Source organism: Corvus moneduloides, chromosome 15 (genome assembly GCF_009650955.1).
Source record: "Corvus moneduloides isolate bCorMon1 chromosome 15, bCorMon1.pri, whole genome shotgun sequence".
Classification (NCBI taxonomy): Eukaryota; Metazoa; Chordata; class Aves; order Passeriformes; family Corvidae; genus Corvus; species Corvus moneduloides.
In genome coordinates this window covers 3,752,105-3,774,231 of record NC_045490.1, presented here as the reverse complement: position 1 = coordinate 3,774,231, position 22,127 = coordinate 3,752,105, and the positions used below count along the sequence as shown (strand labels likewise).

Genomic DNA, 22,127 nt, shown 5'->3' with positions numbered 1-22,127 from the left:
GAGGACCAAAAGCTCCTTAAAAGTGTTCCCTGAGCTCGGGAAAGGTCAGCCGCACAGCGCTGTCCTTCTGCTCGCAGCAAGGGACCCGTCTGCTCGGCACAGTGGCAGCTGAGTGACAGCCGTGTGGCAGGGCGATGCCACTGCCCCCTGAGCCCAGGAGAAGCCAGCAGCGCCCCACGGCTCCGCTCCAAACCGCTGCTCCCATTTCCAGGCGGGAGAATCTAGGAAAAATGTGGGACAGCAGGAGAGAGCTGCATATTGAGCGCTTTGATAAATAAAACATGTCGAGAAGGCAATCAGAGCTGCCCACTTGGCTGCAGCAGCTCCGTCTGCGGCGGCTGCATGGGGAGAATTCACAAGCGGTGCCACCCCGGCCGTCAGGCCGCCAGCCCCGGCGCTGCTCCTCTGCTCGCATCCAAGTTTTGCTGCCTCAGCACCGAGGGGGATTGATTTATTCATCAGCCTCTCCATCCCGCAGCAGCCCTGCAAGAAGGAGTGGTGCAGTGAGCTGCTGCGTGATGTGACGAGCAGCACGGCGGGAGCAGGGAGGGATAACCAGAGGTGGCTCCCGGCTGACCCGCATCTGACCCTGCCATGATGCCTGGTGGAGGAAGGATTCCCCAGGGTGGGAAACGTGAGCAGCAAACTCCCCTGTGGCAGTGGTTCTGAGCCCTCCTCGGGCACTGAGACACAGCTGTCTTGCACCCCCTTTTCAGGAGGGAGAGGCAGGACCCTGCTGTTCAGAGAGCAATCCGAGATCCCAATGGCCATACAGATTGCAAAGACAAGTTGCAACACAAGGAGCCCACCCCAGAAAACACCAACTCCAGAGCATCTCCACGGCTTGGTGGGAGCTGTTCTGAGCATCCACAAATCCAAAGCAAAACCTAGGAGGAAAAAGGGCCTCACCTGCCTGCCAGGAACACAAGGGCAGCGGCCTCTGGAGAGGGACTGGGCAGGGGGAGGATGAGTTCCAGCCTCTCAGGCCAGTGGGGATCTTGCCGTCCTCTTGACCGTGCTCTGCACCAATCCCTGAACCGGAGTTATGGCTTCTTAAAACCTCTGTGGACGAGTTCGTGCTCTTCTCACACTCCCTCCTTCTGCTCTTCCGTACCCCACACAGCAGTGCGTGACCGGCCTACCCATATCCCCATCCCAGAGCTCTGCAGCCCCCAGAGCAGCCCCTGCCCCAGCCTCTCCACTTCCTCTGCTCCCCCCTGGCTTTTCTGTGAGCCCTGCAGGCTCCAACAGCCTCATGGCTCTTCATCACCCCCATCCTCAGGACACCCTGCAAGAGAACCTGGGCAAGAGTTTTGTGCAACAGGGATCTCTGATTTGGGGAGCACTGCTGGCACCCTGAGATGCCCTGTCTAGAGACCCCTCCTCTGGGGGAGTTGGCAGTGCCATGGGAGAGGAATCACCAATTCAGGGAGGAGAGAAGCACCGGGGGCTGTGGGGGAGAGAGCAAATATTGGAAGGAACTGCTGGATGGGGGAAACTGGCAGGTCCAGGGGGTCCAGAGGGATGGCCAGGGAGCGGGGGGAATTGCTGGATACTGGAGAAACGGGTGGCCAAGAAATGGGGGTACCGGAAGACATGGCCACGCACTGGGGGTGGCTGTTATGGCACTGCAGGGGCAGCTGTAGGCACAAGTAGTACTGGGAGGGATGCGACGTACTGGGGGTGATGCCGGGTGATGCGGGGCATAGCCGGGCTGCAGGGGGCGGATGGTTGAATAGCAGGGGGGCGTTTCGGTACCGGAGGAGCAATTACCGGGTACCGGAGGGGACCCGCCCTGTACCGGAGCGGAAGGCCGGGCCGGGGGCTGCCGCCCGGGGCGCGGGGCGGTCCGGGGGCGGGCACGGAGGCGGCCCCGCCCGGGAGGCCGTGCGGCGGAGGGGGAGCCAGCACCGGGCCCCCCCTGTACCGCTACGGCTCCCGCCTCCCTTCCGGCGGCGGCTCCTTCCCTGCGCCGGGGGCGGACGGGGCGCACCGGAGCCGCGCCGAGCCAGCCAGGTGGGTGCGGGACCGGGCCGGGCCGTGCCGGGCCCGCCGTGCCGCAGAGCCCGGGGGGGGCGGGCACGGGCGCGGGGATCGGCCCGCCGAGCCTCCCGGGGCCGCCGGCTTATATAACGGGGCGGCGGCCGCGGAGCGGCGGGATGCGGCATGCGGGGCGGGATGCGGGGAAGGATGCAGGTGATGCGCGATGCGGGGAAGGATGCAGGTGATGAGGGGTGCGGGTGCAAGATGCAGGGCTGAGCGGCGCGCCCCCGAACTGCCCACCGGCAGGTCTGGGGAGGGAGGACACGCCGATGTGCAGGGGATGGCAGGAGAAGGGCTGTCACCCCCGGACTGCGCTTTAGATCCCCTCTCCAGCCCCTCCGTGCCTGGCCATCCCCTGTGGGGGGCTCCGCAGAGCGGGGCTGTGGGCAGGGAGAGGCTGTGACCTGATCCCGCCATCACCCCCTGCCTGCAGCCGGGAGGCTCCGTGCACCTTTCTACTGTGGGGAGCTCCCGGTACCTGCCGGGCTCTTCCCATGCCTCCCCATCACTGGCTCCCTCCCCTACCCTGCTCTCCACGGCTAAGTCCAACCACTCGTGGAGCATTCCAGCTGCACCGTCTCCAGTACCCTGAGATTCAGCCCATCTCCCCTCTGCACTGTCCCTACAAGGAGCCTCCTGAACCCCACACTCCAGCTCCTCTCCCCGCCATGCCCCCAACGCCACGGCTGCAGCACACGGGCGGGTGGCTGCCGTGATCCAGGCCTTGGCAGCACGCGGTGGCACTGCCACCCGCATGGCACGAGCGTGACCGGGCAGCCACTGCCCGAGGCTGGCAGTGCAGTGAGTCAGAGCAGCGAAGCAGGGCTGGCACCGTCGCTCAGAACAGGGCTCAGGGCTCAGGGCTTCTCCTTGCAACCAGCTGGGCTCCACCGTGGTGGCAGCTGCTGGCCAGGACTGGTGAAGGAACCGGAGTGATTCGAGTCAAGCTGAGGTGCTGGGTTTGGAAAATAGAGGATGAGGAAGGATGGGCCGGGCTCAGGGTGCAGGGAAGTGTCCTCCCTGCCAAACCTGTCCTCGTGCCCTGAGGCTGCAGGACCCCAAGGGTTGTCAGGACAGGCACCAGCATGGAAACAAAGGAGCTCAGTCCCCATCCAGTAGCACTGCTCACAGTGTCTGACCCCCACCCTCCTGGGGAAACTGGAGACAGCTCAGCTGAGACAAACTGGCACAGAAAAATGTCTCAAAGTCTCGCTTGGCTGTGGGCCGAGTGTTTGTTTCTTCGATTGCCTTGCGTGATGACATTAGTATTGAAATGACCCCGAGCAGACAGAGCTCTGAACACCTCAAAGCACTGGAGGATGATTGTGGTTCACACCTTGGCTCTTTCCTGGGTTTCTGCAGAGGCTGCTGCCAGGCACAGCCCACCAGGCCCATATCAGGAGCCAAGGGCAGCTGCGTTGAGTTGCCCAGCCTGGTTTACGCTCTGGAGATGAGAAGTCCCAGCAGAGGTCCGGTCCTGTGGAAAAATCCTCTGGGGAAGGGGCAGTGATCACTGGCAGTGTGGCACATCTCCATTCCTACCACTGGGCACCGATGTGCCCCCGTGGCCTGGAGCTCGGGAGGTCTGGTATGGCAGGAGAGCGTGGTCACTGCAGCCCAGGCTGCTGCCTCTCCCACCGGCACCAAGCCCAAGCCCTTGGACACCACACACTGCCCCAACAGCCAGGGCTGGGCCCAGAGGACCTTCCCCATGGCCAGAGGATCTCCGCTCTCACCCGCAGCCTCTGTGTGTTCCTGGCCAGGCCTTCCCATTTGTTCTTATGCCAGCATCATCCTCGAGTTTAAATGATCCTTCTCCCTCCCCCGTGTTTATTCACCGGGTGTATTTATAGAGAGCAATCAGGCCTGCTCAGCCAGGGTAAACAAGCTGCGCTCCTCGGGCTGCTCTCGCATGAGCGTTCTCTGCTCTCTCGTCCCAGGAGCTTTCCCCTCCACCTCTCCTGGTCCCACGGAGCCTTCCTGGCTGCAGAGACCCCGACCATCTGCCTTGTCCTGCTCTGGGCTCTCCAGGCTGTGCCTCCAGGCTCACTAGGTCACCCAGTGCCTTGCCAGGAGCCACTGTCACCTTTGCCGTGTTGTTCTGCACCATGAGTTGTTCTGCTCCTCCTGCACACAGCCAGGCCAGCAGGTCCATCCCTCCCTAGCTGGTGTCACCAGCCCCTGCTGTGACACTCACCAGAGGCTCAGAAACATTGATCATCTCTGTCAAATCGCAGAGCTCCCCAAAGGTGTGACCCACACCTGCCCCAGTCTGAGGCGAGAGGAATTGTGCAAGAGGCATTGAGATGTTTGAGGCTGAGGATCTGCTTTTTGAAGGCAAGGCAGGTCAGCTCAGGTACAGACCTCAACTGGGGAATGCCTCTGGGGGCTGCCTGGTGTGCTGTGGCTCCCTCAGCCCTTTGTATCCCTGCATGAGAGCCAGGACAGCGCACTGCCAGCACAGACTTTCCCCAAACATCTGAACCTTCCTTCTCACCTGCTGCCCAGAGAGGAAACTGGTGCCAGACCCAAGGCAGGTCCCAGGAGCATCTGCCTTAGGCAGGGGAAGTGCTTTGAGATGTGCCCTGGGCTTCTCAGCCCATGCACCTCGCTGCTCACCATCCTCCTTCCCCAGCCCACCCTCCTCGCAGATATTTGGACAAGCTCAGCTATTCAAGCAGGGTGCTGAGAGCTGGATTTGCCAAAACAGAAGAGCTGTGGACTCACTAATGTCTCATCTTGAGCCTGAAGTTTTCCCTGGATACTGTGTCTTGTGTCCAGACTGGATCAAAACATCCCTGCCAGCACCTGGGAGCACTGCTGTCTCTGGAGCTGGGGGAGTTCTGGCAGCATCACCCTGCTCTGCTGTTCCCTGTCCTCTGCTTTGTCTGTGGTTGGTGTCTGGCTGCCTGGACAGACAGACAGACAGAGCTAGTGCAGCTGTCCAGGTGAGATGCATCTTCATGGTACTGGCAGGTTCTGCCCATTGCAAAGGAGGTAAAAAAAACTCTTTGATCTGGCTGAAATAAAAAAAAAAACCTGCAGGAATTGGAGCAGCACCCCTCAGGACTCTTTACATCCTCTCAGGCACCAGGGCAGGGTGTTCCTGCTCTTCCCACCCTCTGGGATTCCAGCAAATAAATATCTGCCGATTTGCCCCCCGGGGCCATGGCCAGCAGAGCCAAACTGATGCTGTCCCAGCCCAGCTGTCTCCTCGGCGCTGTCTGGAAACCAGACGCCCCCAGGCACACATCCCTGCAGCTCTCTGCAGCCTGTCTCACCCTGCTCCACAGCCTTCCCACATCCCAAAGGAGGCACTGGTTGTCCCCAGCAAAGGTCACCTTCACGCTGCTGCCGAGCCCTTTCCAGGCTGAGCTCTTAGCACTGCATTTCCCAGGACACCAGTCACCATTCTGGGGTCTCCTCGGAGGTCCCACTGGGGACCCTTTACCTCTTTCCACAGCCAGCCTCCCCAGACCCTCTTCCCAGGGGCTCTAAGTGTCTCCTGCTCCCGGCATTGGAATGAGGCATCCCTGCTCTGTAAAGCCTTTAAAAATGCAGGCTCCATCCATCCCAGCCCCTGCTCCTCCACAGCGTCGGTGTTTGCCTGTGTTTCCCCTGGCTCCCCTGGGTCATATATTTATCTCCAATTTGCCAAAGCCTCCCTCCTTCCCCAGGGTGGATGAAAAGCCTTTGCTTGAAGTCAGGATGAATTTGTAACTTCCCCAGGAACCCGCTCCTCGAGTTGTAGAGGAGAAATCACACTCGTGACACGAGCCACACCACAGGGACAGCCCACCCCAGAAACTGCCAGTGTGGCACCCAGCACCCTGGCACACAGGCCCCTGCACAGCCCCTGCCCAGGCCAGCATCCTCTGCATCTCCCCAAGCATCACAGGGGAATTTCAAGGACATTAAGGAAGGGATGAGATCCCCAGACAGAAGTTTCCTGAGGTCTAGCAGGAGGGGGGAGCCCAGAGCAGTGCCAGGCTTCCTCCAGTTGCTGAGTCTGAGCAAGGACTTTCGTTTGGTGGCTTGTTTTAGCTTGCCATTATGTTCTCCAAAGAAGAAATTCATCATATGCAAGCTAAGGCATATGCAAGGAAGGCAGAGTTAATGTGAAATTTTAAAACCCTTGAAGAGTTGAGAGCCCTCTAAATTTTTAATGAAGGCATCCGAACTGCCTGGTACCTGCAGAGACGGCCAGGAATCCTCTGCCAGCAGCAGAGTGGGTGCCCCTGATCAAGGAGAGGACCAAAGACTCTCATGAGCCACCACCTCCTGCAGCCTGTCACCCTGGGCTCCCACCTGCAGGGAGATGGTGGCTCTTGGCAGCAGCTTGCTCCCATCCTTGGAGGTCGGGATGCAGGATGTACACAGACCCACCCAGGTGGAGGAGAGGGCAGCAAGCAGCGCCGTGCTCCGTCACCCACCAAGTGATTCCACTTTGTCGATGCCACCTGGTCCCGTGGCCCCTCCAAGGCACTCATCCTCTCGCTGTCGGTGTCTCTCCAGGCCCTGCTCTCCCTGCGATGCCCAGCCACCCCCGCGAGGTCGTTGTCCCCCTGCGTTAGGTGCTGAAGCAGACACCTGGTGCTGCACACACCAAGGTAGGCAGCGCTGTGGCTCTCGGGGGGTTGGGGGGCCCTTTCACTCCCCATGCTATGGGGGGCACAGCACAGCCATGGGACGGATGGGGAGGCTCAGAGGTACCGCCTGGGGCTGCCTCAGTGGAGCCAGTCAGGTCACCCAAGATGGGGGGGGGGGGTCTCCTCTGGGTGACACTTTGATGCAGGGCAAGAGGCACCTGAAGCAGCTCAGGACCAGGCAGAGGCCACAGGAGTGAGGACCAACTCAGGCCCTCGGCAGATGCTGGGCACAGTCCCACCTGGAGACCATGGCAAGTGATGGTGACTGTGGAGGTGGCACAGGGCCAGGATTTCTTTTCTTTCTTCTTTTTTTTTTTTTTGTCCTTTTGAAAGCCCCCAGATGGGAAAGGTATGAGCCAAACCCCACTGAAAGCAGCCAAGAATGAATTTTCTGGCCCGAGCCCCAGCAGCTCTTGGAGCAGCACCATGCCTGTCCGGCGTCACACCGTGGCAGAAACCCCGAGCACAGGCAGGCTGGGGGAAGTCTCAGCCGGGGTGGGCAGCAAGCCCCACACCCATCCCAGCTGCAGAGATCTCACCCCTCCCTGCCTCCCCAGCCAGGGCAGCTCAGGCTCATCCTGCTCCCAGCGAGCTGCAGCTTGGCTGGAGCCCAGGCACCCAGATGTCTCCCCCACGCTGCCATGAAGCCCCCCACCATGCAGCCATCTGCTGCCATCGAGGACAGGGTGTCCCTGGTGTTGCCCCCCTTATCCGGCTCTGCTGCCCAGGCCATGGGGCATCTGGGCTCCCAAACCCCCCCTCTCATGGGATACAATGAGCCTTTTCACCCACAGAAGGGAGATGCTCTCCCAGAGCCAGGCTGGGAGTTTGGGTCAAGCATTCCTGCTCCTCACTTCCTCCCACTTCCCAGCACTGGTGGTACGGAGAGGGGTTAAAGCACCCCAGTCTCTGTCCTCAACTCAGGTACCCCAAAGAGCTTACAGGGTCTTTGTGAAACCAACAGCCATGAGGCTGAACCCCAGGGGAGCAGTGCCCAGGGTGTTTTGGTTGGAGAGGGGACAGGCAGGGGCTGCTATTGCCCTGCCGTGGCCTGGATGCCCAGCCGTGAGCCAATCACACCCTTGTCCTTCATGTCTTCTTTCTGTCAGTGAGATGAGGCTGGGTATAACCTCTCTGAGGCTTTCTGTGGGGAGTGGGTGCCCAAATCCCACCTTGACACGGAGCCAGGAGATGATCCTTGTGCATCCACTACCCACACAGTGCTGACCACCTCAGTCACTGGTGCCTGCACAGGCCCTGTCAGTGTGGGGAGGATGGAAAACAGTGTGTGCACAGGGTAGGGCGATGGGGTGGCAGCACAGGGGCTCGGGGGGCTTCTGTCTGCTTCCCAAGTAGTGTCTGGTGTGCTGTGCCCAGCTCGGCTCCGCACCGGCCCCTGCAGAGCTGCGCGGGTGTGCGTGCCTGCCATAAATATTGATGGGGTGGACTCGGCACAAGTGTGCCCTTGTCGAGGCGATTGGGATGTAAATGCTGTACCTGCTGTGTGGGCAGGGCAGCGCGGCAGAGGTGAGAGCACCGAGGCTGAACGCAGTGCCTGTTTCACAGGGAGGTGGGATCCATCCTATATGGGGGGGGAGGGGGGTTGGAAGCGGCCAGATCAGTAAGCCCAGGGGTCATAAACCTTTTGGGGAATTGGCCAGACCTGCAGCGAGCCTAAATCTTGTGGCTGAGTCTGCAGCGAGCCAGCGCAGCTCCCACAGCCTGTCCCTGCACAGCCACACCAGGACAAACAGCGAGGGGCTGCAGTGCCTCTGTTTAATAATGCATGGCACAGAGGCACCGGACACACGCTGCAAGTCGGGAGCTGCGGGGATGAGGAGTCACCACTGCAGCACTCGAGTGGCAGGGTCCATCCCGACGTCCCTCTGGCACTCACAGGTCCGTCCCTGCGTGCCCCAGCGCTCGTGGGATGTGGACTCCTCGGCATTCTGGGTGGCCCTGAGACTGGGACTGGGTGAGCAGAGCTCCACATCACAGGGCACAGAGCAGCGGTGGCAAAGCCAAGGCGCTCGGTCACACCACGGCTGACATCCCGGCCACTCTGGAGTCTTCTTAGCTGGAGCCTGGAGCTGAGTCCCCGTCCCCTTGGGCCGTCTTGATGGGAGATTCAGCCCCTGCATCACTCTGTGACACAGATGTAGGTGTAGATGGTCATTTTGGGGAGCTCTGGAGGGCTGAGCAGCACTGGGAGCACCCCCTCTCTCTGGTATCCTCCTGGGATGCTGCCATGCTGGGAACAGCTGGAAGCCGTGGGCTCAGGCTGCTCCTCACTCACCCCATCCCTCCGTCAGCCGCAGCCTCCCCGGCTCGCACGCTGCCGCCGTGCCTGGGACGAGCAGGTGCGTGACGGGGCCCCGCAGGCACCGGTTCACAGCCAGCTCCTGTGATGGCCCCCCCGGGGACCTCCCTCTTTGCGTGCAGTTCCGTGATCCGGCCCCACCGACCATCTGCTGTGGCAGTTCCCTGCCACCCACCCGCTCCCCAGCCCACGCTGCTCCCCGCGGCACGGAGCGGGGCAGGGATGAGCTGGGGGTGCCCAGTGCACCCCCTGCCCCACGAGGAGAGGGCACACAGGTCAGCCAGAGTGACAGTGACAGGGCTGTGGTAGCAATGCAGATGGGTGTAAATGCAGACCCGTGTAGTGATGCAGGAGAAGAGGAACAGCCGCAGCGTCGGCCCAGAGCCCCTCTGGCTGCAGGGGTGCACAGGGTGGGCAGCAGGATTTCCCCCCCCCCGCCTGCCCCAGCCAGCCAGCAAAGCTCAGAGCCAGGGAGATCCTCAGGGCTCAGGGCCAGCAGAAGTTACCCCATAAGGGTGGGTTTTGCCTGTTTGCTCTGTCCCTCTCTGGTGACCTCAGGGGGACCTGCCACGGTGCTTGCTCCCACAGCTGGGAGCATCATGGTGGAGCTGGGGTCAAGCTATGACATGAGCCCACCTCCTTCCCCACCAGCCCCAGGGCTCCTGGTGAGTGCTGGACAAGCAGCGAGACCACATTCACACCCCGTGTCTGACGTGGGTGTGATAATGGGTGAGTGGGTGCTGGGGTCTCCCTCATGTGTGCTGGGGGGTCTGTGACTTGCTGCAGGGGCAGAGTGGTGGCCATGGCATCCCCCGGGGCTGGACGTGGGTGGCTCTGAGCACCACAGACTCGCCTCACCCAGAGCACAGCATGAGGGAGTGACCCCGGGTCCCCCTTGTCCCTGAGCAGTCTGTGCTCAGCCATGAGCTGGAGGGTCTGTCTCCAGACTGATTCTGAAGCACGGCTGGTGCCTGTCCCTGTCCCTGCCCCTGCCGGGTGCCAGCCCCAAGGGACCAGAGCTGCTCTTCAGAGGCTGCAGCTGCTGTATGTTTCGTGCTGCCTCTTCCTCTTCTCCCCGCTGCTGTTTTTGTTTTGTTTAAGAGGCTGGGTTACGAATTTTAAACAGGCTCCTGAAAAACCCAATTACCTCCAGAAGACAACCTGATAAAAGCTGCCTAAGTGGCAGTGTGGAAATCGCCTTGTGCAGCAGCTGAGGGAAAACCAACATAACAAAGCCTTTGGAAATGGAGTTAACCACTTTTAATCCCTCGGTGCAATGAGAAGGACCAATAATTATTTTCTGCAAAGATGTTGGGGGGCAGATAAGTGAAATAACTGCCCTGTGCTAATGGGTGGCAGCAGGCTGGGCTGGCAGTGCTGCAGGGATGGGTGCAGGTATTCCCTCTGCCTGGGAGCTTTGCAAGGGCTCACAGAGGCTGTGACCTTGCAGGGTCCCCGTCTGGCTGTCAGGGGACAACGGGGATGATGCCAGCAGGCAGGTGCCACTCAGGCGTTGCTGACAGCAGATGCTGTGGCCAATGTGGTGGCACCAGCCAGCCCCATTCCCTTTCCCTGGGCACCAGCGTGGACTGGAGCACAGAGCTGCTGGGGCCCTGGCACCTGTGCTAACTCCACGGAGGCCACTTGCAGGGCTTGGTGGTGCTGAGAGCTTCCTCCTCCATTTGGCTACGGTGCTGCTACCCCAGTCCCTCACATCTCTCCCCATCCCTTCCCTTCCCTTCCCTTCCTGCCTCCCCCAGCAGCTCCAGGCAGCCACCCAGCAGGTGACACTGCCCAGGATGATGCCAAGGAACAGCCGGGCCTAAGGAGTGCCCGCACTGGGCACAAGCACCAGGAGCATCCCCCAAACACCAGCCAGAGCTAGCTCAGTTCTGGGACTGCGGGGGTCCCCTGGATCCGTCCCTGTCCCAGGAGCAGGAGTGTCCGCAGGGGTGTGCACGGCAGGAGGCAATGTCCAGGGCTGGTGATGAGCCCTTGGCTGCTCTTCCCTTGGGAGCACGGCCAGCAGGGCAGGGTTGGGTGCCCGCCAGCCCGGCGGCTGCAGTTGTGCTGCTGGCACCGGCATCTGGAGTGCTGGGGTGGGCAGCCTCAGCTCACACGAGCCTCGTGCTTCCCGCAGCAGCAGGGATGGGGGCTGCTTCGCCCACCTCCCCCTGGCCACCCCGCACCCTACGTGGGAACAGTGCTTAGGGACAGTTCTCCAGGCCACTGACTCCTAAGATAGGCAAGCCCGAGTTAATACTGGTCACTAGCACAAAGGGATGTCCCTGCCAGTTTGGCCTCAGCTCGTACTGGGAGCAGTCCTCTGGCACACTGGGATCTACTGGAGGAGGATGTGCTTAATGAGCCGAGGCATCTCCAAAGATTGAAAGACTCAAGGACCCATCCCAGGAACAAAAGGAGGCGTTTGTCAGGCGCTGAGAGACGGGCTCGTTAATTCCTCCTGGCTGTCACACTTATCTGTAATGAATTTGTGCTCCGCTGTATTATTTTTAATACAATAGGAGCGGTGCCGCCCGCCCACCGCCCGGCTGCCGGGAGCGCTGACGTCAACGCCCGGAGCAGGGCTGCCGCAGGACGGACGGACGGACAGACGGACGGGCCAAGCACAGGCCTGTCTTGCCGCCCACATGCCCGTCCCACCAGCTGCCAGCAGGCACAGCGGGGCTGGGCACAAGGGCAGGAGGCTTTTTTACCTTGGAGGTGGAAAAAGGAGTCGTTGGCCAGTGCCAGGCTGAGGGCTTGGGGCTGGTGGAGATGGTTGCGCCGCGGGGTATTTTTGGGAGCAGTGAGAGCGGGTGAACAAGAGGGACAAGTCTCTGATGTGCTGTCCCTGTGCTGAGAGTTGTCCGTGGCAGCGGCCGTGCGTTGAGGCAGGAGCTGGCAGCGGGTGAACACACATAGATCTGTCGGTGCGGCATCCCTGAGGAGGCGGCACTTGAGAGACAGTTTTGGCCCCCCTGGCTGTGAGATGTCCCCCCACTCCTGCCCCGCATCCTGCGTCGCCCCCAGGCTTCCCACAGGAGCCCCAGCAGCGCCCAGCAGCACCGGCAACATCTCCGCAGCCCACCCCAAGGGTTTGTGGGGGCAGCTGCAGCCCGTCCCAGCTCCCTGCAGCCTCCCACGTTTTGGGGGGGATATCCCTGAAAGGACCCCGCGCCCAGACCCTCTCCAGCACCCTTCTGGGCCCCCGCAGGCTGCTACTCCAGAGCCTCACTATTAAACACCAGCTATCCCAAAGCCCGGCTCCAAGCACCGCTAATGTGATTTGCACAGGGCTCATCTTGTCTCTAAGAACCCAGGGCTGGATTAATTAGGAGGCACGGGCTGCCGCTCTGAGGGGCACACAGAGTCGCTATGCATCGGGACAAGGGTGGGAGACCCGGGAGTCCTGTCTCGCACTGCAGGGGAGGAACACAGGAGGGGCTGCAGGAGCCCGTCTCCCTTTGGGAAGGTGCAGGGGGCCCAGGCAGGGTGGTGCGCCCCGTTTCCCGCGCGGGAACCCTTCGCTGAAGGCGGTCCTGAGCTCCGTGGGCATCATAACCTCGGTGCCACCGCAAACCCCCTCTGGCATCCCCTCCTTGAGCACCCCACACCCCTCCTGGGAGCCACGCTGGGGGAACAGCACCAAAAATCCAAAGCTGGGGCCCCCGAGCGGCAGCTGTTGGCGGAGGGGGGAGGGAGGGTGAGATGATTTACCAGGGACTTTAATTAAAGTCCCGCAGCCGCCCCGCGCCGCTGCAGAGGGGCCGGGGTGCTGCGGGTCGGGGGGCCGGCTGAGGGAGCCGGGGGGTGCGGGACTGGGGGCACCTCTGGTTGATTAATGCCTCGTTTCGCCCGTTAATTGCCGCGGCGGTGAATCATTAACCCCGCGCAGGAGGCGCTCGCCCCGTCCCTCCGCTGCGGGAGCGCGGGGTGGTGTCCGGGGGGGCACCTGGTGAGCGGTGCGGGGCTCTCCGGGACGTTTCCCGGGGGGTCGTGCGGCGTTTCCCGGGAGGGGTCCCGCATCCCACCGCCCCCGCGGGGGCCGGTCCGCGCGGTGGCGGGGGGTGTTGCTCCGGGCGGGCCCACGCGTGCCGCCGGGGGCGGGAGAGGGCCGGGCCGCGGCGGGGCGGGGCGGGGCGGAGCGGCGGCAGCGGCGAGCGGCGGCGGAGCCGGTGAGTGCCGGTGCTGAAGGGACAGCGCCGCCGCTGCGGCACCGGGCGGCCCCGGGCGGCGGGCGGGGCCCCGCGCCGCAGACACCGGGATGGGGTGGGGGGGTGGGGGGTCCCCGCGGCACCGCGTCCCTTGCGCGACCCTCGCCCCCCGCGCGGTTCCCGCCCTCCCCGTGTCCCCGCGTTCCCCCTCGTCCCCGGTGTCCCCTGCACCTCCCGTGCGTGTCCCCCGTCCCGGGTTCCCCCCTCCTTGTGCCTGCGCCCTCCCCACTCCCCCCCAACGGCGGCGCTTCCCCCGGGTCCCGCACCCCGCCGCGGTCCCGGTGTCCCCCGCATGCCGGGTGTCCGCTACGTCCCGTGTCCCCGCTGTCCCCCGCCTTCCCGGCGCCCCCCCGTGTCTCCTGCGTCTCTGCAGCCCCTGTGGCCCCGGTACCGGTATCCCGGTACCTGCCGGTGTTTCCCCCGTTTGCCGTGTTCCCCCCGCGTCGCCCGTGCACCTCCCGATGTCCCCTACGTACCTCGCTATCGCTACGAGCCCCCCCGCCACGCGTCCCCAGTGTTCCAGTGCCCCCCGTGTTCCTTGCACCTTGCCTGCGGCCCTGGTGTCCCGGTGCTCCCCGGTGCTCGCCATCCCCGGTACCCCCCGAGCCCCCACTGCAGTCCCAGGGCTCAGCACTGTACTGCCCGGAGGAGCCCCCCCACGCTGTCGCGGGGTGCCCCGGGGCTGGCAGTAACAAACTTCCCGGGGTCACAGCTCGTACAGTCCCCCCAGCCCCCGTGGGGTCCCGGGGAGCCGGGTTGGGGGTGCCCGCGGGGCTGCGGCACCCACCGGGCACGTACATACACACACACACGCTGCAAGCTGCACCCCCAGGCTCCGAGCACAGCCTGCAGCACCCCACTCACACGGGGCACGGGGGGGGGCACGGGCACCCCCACGGGCACCCCCCACTCTCACCCTCCGCCTGTAATCCCCCGCACACACACAGAGCGCACAAGCAGCCTGCAACACCCCCACACGTACACACGCGCGACACAGTCTGCAAATTTGTGCGCACAGCCCCCCGTGCAGCCTGCAAACCCACGGACCTGCACACACAACCCCCCCACACGCACACTAACACAGCCTGCAGCACCCCCCCAGTGTGCAAACACACGCACACCAGCAGCACAAACACCCAGGACACAGACACACAGCCCGCGAACCTGCGTGCACACACATCTGCAGAGCCCGCGCACCCCAAAACTCGCACACGCTCAAAGCTTGCAAACAGGCTGCAAACCCGCACATCGCGGGGGCACACGCAGTCTGCAGCCCCACAAACTTATCCACGCGCGTGTGCACACACCCCCCATGCAAACACAGCCTGCAGCCACCCGCAAACACACCTCTTGAGCAAACACAGCCTGCACGCAGAGCTCACACACACAGCACGCGCAGGCACGGCGCGCACCCGCTCCATCCTGCGCAGTCAGTGCCCCTGCACGGTGTCACCCACCCGCAGCACCCGCATGGATCACACACACAGTCACAGGCTGCTGCCTGCAACCCCTGCAGCCCCCAAGCACCGCCGCAACCTGCCAACAGCCTCTTCCCCATCCCTCTGCAGAGCACTCGCGCTGCCATAGACACGCGTGCACACGGGTCCCGCTGCGCCACGCTGGCACCCCCAGACAAGGTCTGTCACCCCCTCCCACAAAGCAGGGGCACACAGTGGTGGTGGGTCCCCATCCCACCAGCCCCCAGGCAGCACACCAGGGCTCCTGGTGCCACACCAGGGGCAGTGCTGAGGTGGAACATCCTTCTGGAGTCCCTGTCTTAGTGCCTCCACAGGTCCTCAAGGCCAGAAGGGATGTAGGGAGAGGGCTGAGGGGAGCAGGCACAGTCACCCTCTGCCTGCAGACCCCAGAAGCTCCCTCTGCCTGTCCTGGAAGGCATTTGGGCTGAGGATGCAAAGGGTGCAAAGTGCAGCCCCAGAGATCATTCCATCCCTCAGCCTGAGCAGTAGGGAATCTTGGCATGGTATCCCCAGCCCTGTCCTTCTCTGCCCGCATAGGTGGCCCAGGTCAGCAAGCCCGGACAGCGGTGGATGAGTGCTGGGCACTGGCCTAGCCACACGCACACACCGGCACCATGGACTTCGTCATGAAGCAAGCGCTGGGCGGTGAGTGGGAGCTGCTCCCTCCTCAGGGTCCCGCCTCCGGGAGCAGTGCTGGCCCAGCATCCCAGGAGTGCAGTGGGAGGGACACGGCAAGGGGACAGAGTCACGCGGAGAGCCACCGGCAGTGGGGAGCTGCTGCTGGAGCCCTCCAGGGTTCCAGCGCTGTCAGTGGCTGGCTGGGGAATCCTGGCTCTTCTGCCACTAAGTGGGATTCCCCAGCGGGTCCCCTGGGTGCTGAAGAAGGAGCTGTTGGCATCTCCCCCAGTTGACGCTGAACTAGGGCAGAACAGCCAGCCTGTGGCACTCCCCATCCCCAGGGCCTCCCAAGCCCGTCTGCAGCCTGCTTCGGCACGGGTGGCCCTGGGGATGTCCCAGGTTCTCCTTGCCGGGGGGCTCCTTGCCCTCCCTGCTGCTGCACGGGCTTTGGCAGCAGCACCAGGCTGCAGCACCCTTGGGGACCAACCAAGGGTCTTGTTATGCGCAGGGGCCACCAAGGACATGGGGAAGATGCTGGGGGGCGAGGAGGAGAAGGACCCTGATGCGCAGAAGAAAGAGGAGGAGAGGCAGGAGGCCCTGCGCCAGCAGGAGGAGGAGCGGAAAGCCAAGCACGCCCGCATGGAAGCGGAGCGAGAGAAAGTTCGGCAGCAGATCCGTGACAAGGTGGGCACACACCTCCCCTGTGCCCGCCCCTGCCCGAGGCAGCCGGGGTGGGGCTGGGACAGGGAGCCGGCATGGCCGGGAGGAGGGTGGCCCAAGGCGGTGGCGATGGGCACGGGGCACAGCGCAGGCAGTGCCCACTGCCTGCCCTGCTGAGGGCCTGTGTCCTCTCAGTACGGGCTGAAGAAGAAGGAGGAGAAGGAAGCAGAGGAGAAAGCTGCTCTGGAGCAGCCGTGTGAGGGCAGCCTGACGCGCCCCAAGAAGGCGATCCCGGCAGGCTGTGGGGACGAGGAAGAGGAGGAAGAGGAGAGCATCCTGGACACCGTCCTCAAGTACCTGCCCGGGCCACTGCAGGATATGTTCAAGAAGTAACAGCACCGTCAACCCTGCCATAGGGTGCTGGGGCACGGGCGCCCTCTCCCCTACAACTCCTCCATCAGTTCCCTTGGCCCTGGAGAGGGGGTGCCCACACCCCCTCCCATCCCCTCCTGCCCTGTCCCCCAACCAGACCAAAAGCCCGCCCCGTCCCGTCCAGGCAGGGCCCCCCCACCACGCCAAAGGGGAGCAGCCCTGGCCGGACAGGGCGAACCGGGACCAAATGCACTGATGTAACCTCGCGGCAGGCTAGGGGCACCCAGGCCCTACCGGCCCCCTCGGGGTGGCTCCTCGTGGCCCCTGCCCTGCCCCCTTCTGTTCTCCCAGGGGACCCCAGTAGGCCTCTGCTCGCCTGCCCTCGTCCCCAACACTGCCATCCCCCTGCCCCGTCCCGCCCTGGGCCAAGCCCAAAGCACAAAGCCAGGCGCCCTGCCCGCAGCTCCCCCATCCCCGGTCGTCGGGCACGGGGGTCCCCCGGGGCTGCCCGGTGTGCCCCTGCATCGGGGGGTTGGAGGGGACCCCCCCTCCCCGCATCTCTGGCCCCATAGTTAAAGCCATATCAGTTAGACTGCAATACTTCAGCACCGGGAGGAGCGGGCGCCGCGCTCCGCCAACCGTGTACAAAGGCACGCGCGGGGCAGGGGCCCCCCTGCCTCGTCCCCCCGTCCCCGCCGCTCGCTCGTCTGTGTCTTGGCCCCGCTGGCCCCCGTTCTCGCATTAGTGTCTCTGTGCCAGGGTGCGCCCCGTCGCTCCATGCGTCCTCGTGTCCGCTGCTCAGACTCCCACCCCCGAGTCCCCACTGTCCCCGGGGGCCACCCGCGGTGCTCCTCGCCGCGCTGCCGGGACCCCCACTCTGCCTCCTGCAATAAAGCCAGCGCAGAGCTGAGGGCTGCCGGGCCAGTCCCGGGCTGGGAGTACCCGGCTGCCCCCACCTGATGCTGGACACATGGGTCCCCGGGCCTGGGAAGGGATCCCTGGGCAAGTGCCCCGGGATGTCCCAGGAGCCGCTGCTTGCACCCCAACGGGGGGAGGCAGGGGCACACCCTCATCCCGGCCCGTCGCTTGCCGCACCGTGCTCCCCCCTCCCTGTGCTTCCTCAGCCACGGCCTCCAGCCGCTCACCAGGGCCCTCCCACGAGGTGGCGGGCAGCTCGGGGCCCCACAGACATGCTGTGACCATCCTGCTCGAACTAGTCTTTGACAAACTAATAAAATAAAGGGATTTGTACATTGCTCCAGCCTCTTCTCATCCGTTGCTTTCCTGGGCCTCCGTGTCCGCTCCCTCACGCTGCCAACCTCAGGGCTGAAATCTGGCAGCTCATCACACATGGGCTGGCCCCCAGCCAGGTCTATACAGGTGCACAAAGCAGCCACATGTGGCTCCCAGAGTCCTGCTCATTCCTGCTGCCTTCCCACTCCACAGGCATCTGTCCTCTCTGGCGTTGGGGACAAGACAAAAAGGATGTCCCACAGACATGGCATGAGGGTTTCTGCCCCTTCCCCTTCACTCTGGGACTTCCCTCACTGAATGACTGGGGATATCCAGGGGTCCAAGGGCTGTTTCTGATGGGTCACAGCCTTCTAGCCCTCCAAGAGAGGGGCATGAGGCTGTGGGCATGGGGCACCTCATGCCTCCGCAGCAAGGCAGAGGCCCTAGCAGCGCCCAGGCTTGGCACAGCCCTGGAGGCTTCAGCCTGGTGCCAGCCTCAGCTCCGACTGATGTGCCATCATTTACCAGCAAAGAGCTCAGCTGTTACCCAGGCGGCATCAGCGGAGCAGTCACCCAGAAAAGCTTCTGTCAGAAGGAAATATGAGGGTAGGAAACAGCGGAGATCTCGCAGGCATGGTCTCCATCGCAGGCAGGCTGTGCCCTGTGACCCAGCACGATGGTGCAGGTGGGGAGAGATCCCTGCAGCCCTCCCTGGGCAGTGGGGACAGGGCAGGGGAAGGGCTCTGCCCGGAGCCGGTGGCCGTGGCAGGGAACCAGCAGTGTCCTCCATGTCCCCGTCTGAGCGGTGTCCCCGCTGCCACCTGTCCCCACCGTGGGGACGCAGCGCCCCCTGCTGTGGTGACAGCGCAGGACAGGGGACACGGAGAGCGGGAACAGGCACGGGGGACAAGGGGGACAACTCTGGACAGACCCCTCTGCCAGGGCCTTGCCATGGCCAGGGGAAGGGAGAGCAGCTCAGCACCCCCCTTCTCCCGCTTCAAATAGCCACAGACACCTTCATTAAGGAAGATGATTTATCAAAATTAGAAAAAGACACCACAAATATTAGAAAAAAAGCCCCAGCTGGGGAAACATCTACCAGTACACATCCCCCCACCCTGCCCTCATTGCCCCAGCACAGGGAAGGGACATAGGATGTCTGGGAGGGGGAGAGGCAGGCTGTGCTCCCAGAGCTGCCCTTGCCACCAGGCTTTTGGGGACAAGGGGACAGTCACGTAGCTCATCACTGCTGGGGAGCCTGGTCAGAGCAGAGCATCTCCCATGGGAGGCTCCTCAGCAGCCACCTTCAGTGACTGATTTTCTTTGGCCACTTGCCTTTGGAAAAAGGCCCCCACGCCCCAGAGAGGAGGCAGCAGAGGGGAGCCCTGCCAGCATCCCCCCATTCTCCCCAGCACACAGCTGCCTGTTTACAAAAGCTCCCAAGAGCAGGACACACCGAGCTAGCCCGAGGTCACAGCCCTGCCAGGTTGGCAAGGAGAGGAGCCAGCTCCTTGCCCCACCAACGCCATCTAAGCTCCCACCCCCGAGAGCAGGCAGGTGTTGCCTCCCCGGGTGCAGCAGCTTCATCAGGAGTCGTTGGGGAGCCCAAAGAGCTTGACAGTGCCAGCCTCCCTGCTGCTGTCGTATTTGCCATCTTTGTCGTCACAGGCAAAGGCCAGCAGCGGCCTCTTCGGGTGCCAGGCCACTGTGAAGGTGGGGGACTCGCACTGCACCTCCCAGAGCTTCTCTCCTGCATGGAAAAGGAGCTATGTCAGCCTGGAGAGCCACCAGCCCCCTCTGCTGCTCAGCTCCCCAGAGCCAAGCACCTGCTGCTTCTGCCAGCGCAGGGCAGAGGCAGCACGAACGCTGCTCCGGCGCCTTTTAGTCACCCAGTGACAAGGTACAGACATGACAGGCGTGTCTACCACAGACTGCCGAGGCAGAGGCTCCCCCTCATGGCATTCTGCTCTGCACAGCAAAGCTCTTCTTTAGCAGATGGATTCTCCCTGTGTCCTCCCAGCTCCACCAGCACTTTTCCATCCAATTTCCTCCTTGGTGTTCCCCAAAATAAAGCCACTACCTGTCTCCACCTCGGCAATGTCAATGAAGTGATCTTCTGATGCTGAGGCCAGCATCTTCCCATCATGGCTAAAGCTCAGTGTCCGCACAGGCCAGTCAAGCCTGCAGCAAATGAGGGGAGCAGACAGTGAGGCACTGCCACCACAGTCCCCGGAGAGGGGGGGAAAAAGCTTTGGGACAGCTCTACCTACCTGGAGAAGCATCTCACACACACCAGCTCATCCACATCCCAGAGGCTGACCAACGCATCAGCACTGCCTGTGGCAAAATATTTTCCCATGGGATCGAACTTGATGCAGATGCAGTTGGAAGGATGTGCATTGATGGACTGGATGGGTTTCAGCTCTGGGTAGCTGTGAAGGGAGAGGGCAGGGAGCAGTGAGAGAAGCACAGAGATTGCCTAGAGCAGGGCAGGCATGAGGCACACGAGGACTGGAAGCAAACCCAGTCGAGGCACGAGACACTGAGTGTCCAGTGAATGAGGCAAAGCATCAGGGGCTATCTCAGGGAGCTGAGCCCAGCCCAGAACTGTGGCAACCTCAGCTCCAGGCAAGCTCATTCCTACCAGAGGGCAGGGGATTGCTGGGATGTGGGATTCAAGTTTCCCAAAAGTAACAAAGGTACTTGCAAATGACTGCAGCCAGCCCAGCCACCCAGCAGCCACGAACACCTGCCTGAGGATGTTGATGCAGCCGTTCCCATTGGTGAGGAAGAACATGTTGTTATCGTTGTTCCAGGAGATCTCGTTCACTTCAAACTTAAACTGTTCCTCAGCTTTGGAGCGATGTGTCTTGGCATCAATGAAGGTGACCACATCATCCTTGTTCCCCACGGCGATGGTCTGTCCATCGGGGCTCCAGCAGATGTTGATGTTCTCACCTGAAGGGACAGAAACACAGCAGGTCCCACTTCCACTCCCAACCATTCCCAAATGGGAAAGAATGCCAGTTCCTCAGTCTAACACACAAACCAGTAGCTATCCAGCAAAATCAAACTTATGAGAAGTATCGCTTGAAAACAATAAGCCACATCCCATGTGAGCCAAGATGGGACCACAGCAATCACCACACAAGGTCAAGCCAAAGGTCCTCTGAATCTAGTGATCTCTAAGATCCAGAAAAAGCAGAAGCCAACAATAAATACCTTCGAATGAAGGTAAGAACAAGGCAGGTTGCTGTTATGCCATCTTACAATGCCATTGCCAGCCCCAACAACTCAAAACTGCACATTTCCAAGAGCAGAGATGGTATCTGGGCAAAGCATCACATGAATTCAAATAACTGTTTTTTTGAATCCACACAAACCTTTATTTCTGCCATGGCTCTCTGTAAACATGCTTTTCCCCAGTCTCCAGCCTCACAACCCACTGACTCCAGAGACAAGTACACAGGATATTTTAAGAGCCAGCACCACATTTCACTAGTTCCTCCAGTCCTGACCCCACAGTAAATCGACCCTTATGTGATGAGCACAACACAAAGATAAAGCAGTCAGCAAAGATGTCCCAAACAGAAATAAACCACAGGAAGGGTCCAAAGCTCTGAGCCACTGCAGATGGGTCCCACACAGCTGAGGTCTAGCTGGGACCCACCTCGCAAGATCCCCTGGGAAGGCAGGGACTCACCTTTGGTGTTAACAGTGGCTATGCACTTGGTGGTGCGGACGTCCCAGATGCGGATGGTTTTGTCCCCTGACGCTGTGACGAAGAGGTCAGGGTTGCTGGGGTGCCAGCAGAGCTGATCCACGCTGTCCCCGTGACCCCGGTAGTTGTTCTCCTTCACCTGGAGGGAGAGGGCAGACAACGTGAGGATATGCCTAGCCCTGCTCCCACTCCTGCCCCACATCCCAGCACGCTGCATCCACGCTGGGATAAATCAGGAGCCGCGCCCGGGGCCCCACCGTCACCCCAGCCACGCTCCCGCCCACGGCCGGCCACGATAGAGAATCCCCGCCGCTTTCCGCGCCAGGCACCAGCTCCATTCCCGGCTCGCAGACCCGGCCTGCACCGTCCTTGGCGATGCTCCCGTTCCGGCGCACACCGAGTACCCACCCCCAGGCCCGGCACCGACCACCGGGACACGCTCCCGGTTCCGGACACCTGCCCAAGCACCCCGGTACCGATCCGCACCACCGCCGCCCGCCCGATGCCGGGGGATCTCACCAGCCGGTCCTTCTCGAGCAGGAAGACGCTGGCGGTCTTGTCGAAGGAGCCGGAGGCGAGGCGGCGGCCGCAGCAGCTCCAGGCTACCGAGTGCACCTTGGCGCCGTGCGCCGGGAACTCCCGGCTCCGCGTGTTGGCGCGGAACAGCTCCTGCATGGCCTGCACGTAGGGCGACAGCGCCATGGCGGGGCCGCCGCCGCCGGCACCGCGACCCCCGCGCGCGCCCCGCCCCGGCCCCGCGCCTGACGTTACTTCCGCCGCTTCCCCGCGCCCGGCGCGGCCCCAGCGGTGGGGCCG

General features: G+C 62.6%; 2 protein-coding genes across 4 annotated transcripts; one reads left to right on the top strand and one right to left on the bottom strand.

Moving 5' to 3' along the window:
- The first annotated feature begins 1,879 nt into the window (after nt 1-1,879).
- Nucleotides 1,880-17,613, top strand: CPLX2 (complexin 2). 3 transcript variants are annotated; one of them, XM_032125172.1, is made up of 5 exons: nt 1,881-2,016; nt 6,559-6,653; nt 15,245-15,352; nt 15,834-16,009; nt 16,181-17,613. In XM_032125172.1, exons 3-5 carry the CDS (start codon nt 15,322-15,324, stop codon nt 16,376-16,378), a joined length of 405 nt encoding a protein of 134 aa, XP_031981063.1. In that variant the 5' UTR covers nt 1,881-2,016; nt 6,559-6,653; nt 15,245-15,321; the 3' UTR covers nt 16,379-17,613. The 3 variants fall into 3 exon arrangements, with proteins under 3 accessions (XP_031981065.1, XP_031981063.1, XP_031981064.1); XM_032125174.1 differs by lacking the exon at nt 6,559-6,653 and having other exon boundaries at nt 1,880-2,016; XM_032125173.1 differs by lacking the exons at nt 1,881-2,016; nt 6,559-6,653 and adding an exon at nt 13,150-13,190.
- Nucleotides 17,614-18,610: 997 nt separating this feature from the next.
- THOC3 (THO complex 3) lies at nt 18,611-22,081 on the bottom strand. The gene is made up of 6 exons (XM_032124651.1): nt 21,831-22,081; nt 21,294-21,450; nt 20,344-20,548; nt 19,861-20,022; nt 19,671-19,771; nt 18,611-19,340 (listed from the first exon to the last, which is right to left on the bottom strand). The coding sequence occupies exons 1-6, from the start codon at nt 22,011-22,013 to the stop codon at nt 19,177-19,179; spliced, it is 972 nt and encodes a 323-aa protein (XP_031980542.1). The 5' UTR covers nt 22,014-22,081; the 3' UTR covers nt 18,611-19,176.
- Between the last annotated feature and the right edge of the window lie 46 nt (nt 22,082-22,127).